General features: G+C 39.2%; 1 protein-coding gene across 1 annotated transcript in view; it reads left to right on the forward strand.

Moving 5' to 3' along the window:
• The window catches only part of UNC79 (unc-79 homolog (C. elegans)), a 218862-nt gene that overhangs the window by 49556 nt on the left and 163602 nt on the right, over positions 1–5704 (forward strand). Inside the window, exon 5 of the mRNA XM_015566456.1 lies at positions 3–86. Coding sequence (XP_015421942.1) covers positions 3–86 — 84 coding nt within the window. The remainder of the gene's footprint in view (positions 1–2; positions 87–5704) is intronic.

The following is a 5704-nucleotide window of genomic DNA, read 5'->3' on the forward strand; positions in this document are numbered from 1 at the left end:
ATGATATCAATTAGCTACCTTCCCTCCATTTCTGCACAAGGATATTATTGAATATCTTAGCACATCTTTCCTACCAATGGCTATATGTAAGTTCAATCTTACCTAATACCATATTATTTTTACATATTGTACAAATGGAAATTGCTTTTGCTGTTTGAGGTTATAAATTTTCAAGATTATAATGAAATCACTCGCTATGGACATGTGCCATGATTTAAATTCAGTCACTTCAGCATGAATATTATGATGAAAACCAAAGATGTGGAAGATGATTATACCTCAGAATTGTTTTATTCACATAGTTTGATCTTATGCAATAGGAAGAGAGAACGTGACAAGGCACAGTTTATGTTTCCTAAATATAAATTATGGTATTTTTTTGCTGGTTGAGAAAAAAAGGTGGAGAGAATGTTGCCTCAGCTATAGAAATTGTTATCTTTTGCAGTTGAAGGCTGTAAGGTCTGATGGGAAGAGCAATAGATAGAGTCAGGATATGTAGATTCTAGGCTCAGTTCTATCCATAATCTGCTGTGTGATGTTTGGCAATTCACATAGTTGAAACAACATCTCCAAAATGATGATAGCATCAGCTTTCTCTCACAGGGGTGTTGTGGTGATAAAGTGAATCAAAATATATGAAAACACCTTGAAAACAGTTAAGGCTGGAGACTCGTGTACAATTATTGTCAGAAACATGGAACTGATTTGAATTCTATTTTGCTGTTGTAGACTTAGTTCTTCAGGCTTTCCAGACATGAGAGCAAAGAGAAAAAAAGTTGTATTGTAGCTTTTATGATAAAAATCCTCCTAAAATAGTTTTTGTAGAAATGGATTATGAATTATTTATGTTTCAGTGAATAGTCTGAGATTATTGTGTTATGGCTTGAGGGCTTAAATAGATTTCAAATCATAGCTCTACTACCAACTAGCTGTGTGACTTTAGGCAAGTTAACTAACCTTTCTGTTTCTTACCTGTAAAATGAGAATAATAATAATGGCTGCTTCATGGGATTGTTGTGATAATTGAGATGTTGATTATGCTAACAGATTGATAAGATGCTAGCACAATGCCTCGTGTTCAATAAGTGTTAGTTTACTTCTCTCCTTCTCTCAACTTTTGTTCTATAAAAATACCTTTATTGGTCACATTCAATTCCTAGTGATCATTTTTCACCATTTTAATGTTATGTACTTATGATCTCATTAAAGTTGCTGCTCTGTAAATATATGTACCTTTGAACCACATTTATGTATTTTACAATCAAGTGTAATTTTAGCTATGGAATTATAATTTTCATGTCTTTTAAGCAAAGAGTTTGATTTCTGACTAAATTATGTAGTGATTAAAAAAATTAGCAGACCGATTATACCATTCAAGTAATAGAATATTTAACCATTTTCTTTTTTTGTTCTGTTTATCCTTACGGACAAGTACTTGTTTATGGCTATAGCCTTAGAAAGGGATGACCATTTAGAAAAAATAGCAGGTGAGGCTGCATTTTTGTAATAATTAATCCAAATCACTGTATTCCTACTTTTTTAGGAATAAGTTAATTTGGGGAGAGGCATTGCATATATCAGGCCTCTGAAGTCACACTTAAGACTGTTCAGGCATTGGGACAGCTGACAATTTGTTCTTTACCCTTGGTTAATTTCTACTTAATTAGAAACACAGACCCCAAAACATGCCGTGTAGTCACACTGAAATTCTAACGTATTTAAGTGTGTGAACTGTGGCAACTGAAGAGGACAAAAGAGTAAATTTACTTTATAACATATGTGCGAATTTTAATGCTTATTTGTGGAGTAACTTGCTATTCGTTTACCGATATGAACAAGTCGTTTATGTATCTGAGACTTCGTTTTTATCAACTGTAAAGGAGGGGTTTGTAAAAAAATGTTCCCTCTCTAAGGTTATCCCTGGCATTAACCCCTTCCCCGGCAGAAACGTGTATACACGTTTTCACAAAATGTTCTTTTTTCAAGGGTTTAATCTCCAACATTTACAGGGAACTCATACAACTTAACAAAAGGAAGATAAACAACCCAACCAAAATATGGGCAGCAGACCTAAATAGATACTTTTTGAAAGAAGAGAGAAGGAAGGCCAAGAGACATATGAAAACATGCTCAAAGTCACTAATCATCCAAGAGATGCAAATCAAAACGACAATGAGGTACCATCTCACACCTGTCAGAATGGCTAACATCAACAAATCAACAAACGACAACTGCTGGTGAGGATGCGGAGTAAAAGGAACCCTCTTGCACTGCTGGTGGGAATGCAGACTGGTGCAGCCACTGCAGAAAACAAGGACACTTATTCCTCAAAAAATTAAAAATGGAACTCCCATTTGACCCAGTAATCCCACTTCTAGGAATATATCCCAAGAAATCAGAAACACCAATCAGAAAGGATATATGCGCCCCTATGTTCACAGCAGCACAATTTACCATAGCTAAGATTTGGCAACGGCCTAAGTGCCCATCAGCAGATAAGTGGATTAAAAAACTGTGATACATCTACACAATGGAATACTACGCTGCTGTAAAAAAGAAGGCACTCTTACCATTTGCAACAGCATGGATGGACCTGGAGAGCATTATGCTAAGTGAAATTAGCCAGTTGGAGAAAGAGAAATATCATATGATCTCACTCATTTGTGGAATATAATAAACAACATAAACTGATGAACAAAAAGAGAGCCAGAGAAAAAAATATTTTAGAATATAAAACAAAGACACTTTTATCTCTTTGGTATGGTGTTCTCAAGGTCAAATGTAAAACGTGGACAGTGTTTCAGGTATTAAATGATTATGTCATTAAGGGCCTATAGAAGATGACATTCTGAGCTCTCCCATGGATCTTATGAGGCATCACAATTCTTTCAGTTTAAGGGCCATCCACGGACATCAGTTGTGTCCTTCATGTCATTTTGGCAATAAACCAATTACTGTGCTTCTATTTTAAATAAGTCCTTTTGAGGTGCAACAGAGCAAATTGCAGTTTATTATGAAAATTTCCTTTGACATAACCTTTTCTTTTTAACGCCTCCCATAAATAAGATATACCTCTTTTTATTCCAAGTTTGTGCAGTAGGCTTTGTTTATAAATAAAACATATATATTAAGGAGTTACTGAGAATTGAAAAAATCATTTGCATTTCACCATGGAAACCTCTTTTTTTCCAATAAAGAATCTGTGATTTGCGGACTGAATTGAAATATGGTTGGTGGGAAGATGATACTTTGGCAGAGAAGAGAAAAAGCTGCCCCCAAATGAACATTAATTGATGTAGGCTATGTTATTTCAAAGATAATAATAAAGCTGAACAGTTATGTCAGTGAAAGATGCTTCTGGTCTATGTTGGTAGCCAGGACTGTGCAGTCTCGTCTAGTTTCTTTCTAAGTTAAATTTACCCCCAAAGCTCTAGCTCAGTGGTTCTCAACCTTCCTAATGCCGCGACCCTTTAATACAGTTCCTCATATTGTGGTGACCCCCAACCATAAAATTATTTTCGTTGCTGCTTCATAACTGTAATGTTGCTACTGTTTTGAATCATAATGTAAATATCTGATATGCAGGATGTATTTTCATTGTTACAAATTGAACATAATTAAAGCATAGTGATTAATCACAAAAACAATATGTAATTATATATGTGTTTTCCGATGGTCTTAGGCGACCCCTGTAAAAGGGTCATTCGACCCCAAAGAGGTCGTGACCCACAGGTTGAGAACCGCTGCTCTAGCTGGTTTGGATCAGTGGATAGAGCATCGGCCTGTGGACTGAAGGGTTCTGGGTTTGATTCCAGTCAAGGGCACATGCCCAGGTTGTGAGCTCAATCCCCAGTAGGGAGCAAGCAGGAGGCAGCCGATCAATGATTCTCTCTCATCATTGATGTTTCTAGCTCTCTCTCCCTCTCCCTTCCTGAAATCAATAAAGTATATATTTTAAAAAAATTTACCCCCAAAGTCACTTACCCTCAGGAAAAATAAAGGTTCATTTAGATCTTTGCATTGACTTCAAAGCAATTGTCTGACTTAATTGCGTTCCTGGTTCCTGACCATTGGCCCTGGATCATTTTTTATTCTACTAACACTACAGAGGATGTGCGTTATGTTCCTGTGATCTCCCAAAATCTAATAAACATATTTTTAAAAGACAGTAAAAAACCAAAATATGATATTGATGGTTTTTAGGTATTTTTTCATATATAAACTCTGTTTTATTGGCTAATGATTGTTTTTCTTAAGGTAGGCCTACCATATTTTAAGAGTTTATTGTTGAAAAAGAACCAAGATGGTGGCATAGTCGAACACCTATACTTGCTGCCACATCAAAATAACAACTAAAAGGCAGAACAGCTACCACCCAGACCTGCGGGAAAACTGGCTGAGTGGAAGTTCCACAACTAGAGAGGTGATGAAAGCGCATTGAGGCTGGCAAGAGGTGTGGAGGTGCGGAAAGTGCTGGCACCTGGATGTGCTGCTCTTTTAATCGGGAGAGAGATACAAGCTCCTGCTTGCTCTGAACTCCAGTTCCCAGCGAGACTCTGGGGGACCCAGACACATACGGGGAGAAACTGGACTGTCTGGCATCGGAACAGGAATGCGAGGGCGGCTTTCTCTCAGAGGTGCTCGCAGCGATCATTGTTCCTGCACGGGGGCAGGGGACGCGGAGACCCGGGGACCTCTCCAGTGCAGGGCTGACTGGCAGCCATTGCTGTTTGCTCCACCCTGGTGATTCCCAGAGACACCGCCCCACGCAATTTACAACCCCACCCAAGCTGTGCCCATCAGCTTTTTCATATGAATGGCCTGAGCTCTCTCCCCCCTTAAACCTGTCATACTGCAGCTGGGTCAGAGAGCCCCAGAGCTTCCAAAAGCAGGCCCAAAACCCGGCAGCAGCAGCCTGACTTGCTTCACAGCTGGGCCTCGTCTGGGCACTTCCAAAGCCCATACAAAGAGGAGGAATCTGAAGATGTCTCTGTAGCTCCTGCTGGGCGGCCCCTGACAGTGGCTGACCTTGCACCTCCTTGGAGATTCATTAGCCAGTGTACCCAGTGGTCAGTGTGAGACCATACCAGATTACAACTCTTCACATCCATAAGAGACACACTCAGGGGCAGACTCAGTGAGCACTAAAGCCCCACTGAAGCAAGTCCTGCCCCATAAGAGTGTCTTCTCTGCCACAGATCTTCCAGTGGAGACACAGCTGGTCATCGTAGCCATTTGGCCTGGAGGCCAATTCCTCCCAGTGATATCAACAGCAATCAAGGGTTAACTAAAACAAAACTGTGCAAACAGCCCACAGAGGGGTGCATCTCAGGTGACTGGAGAGGCTGAGCCACTGGGCCGTATAGGACACCTCCACACAAGGCCACTCTATCAACTCAAAGAGACTTAGCAGCTACCCAGTACATAGAAACAAACACAGGGAAGCAGCCAAAATGCGGAGACAAATAAACAGGTCACAAATGAAAGAAATGGATGAAAGCAAAATATTGGATATAGAGTTCAAAACCATGGTTATAAGGTTACTCAAGAATCTTCTAGAAACCTTGAGAAATTTAGACCCTCAAGGATATGAAAAAGGACCAATCAGAAATTAAGCATACACTTACTGAAATAAAGAATAATATACAGAGATCCAACAGCAGACTAGAGGATCACAAGAATCAAGCCAAAGATTTGAAATACG

Source organism: Myotis davidii, unplaced genomic scaffold (assembly GCF_000327345.1).
Source record: "Myotis davidii unplaced genomic scaffold, ASM32734v1 scaffold1703, whole genome shotgun sequence".
NCBI classification, from domain to species: Eukaryota; Metazoa; Chordata; class Mammalia; order Chiroptera; family Vespertilionidae; genus Myotis; species Myotis davidii.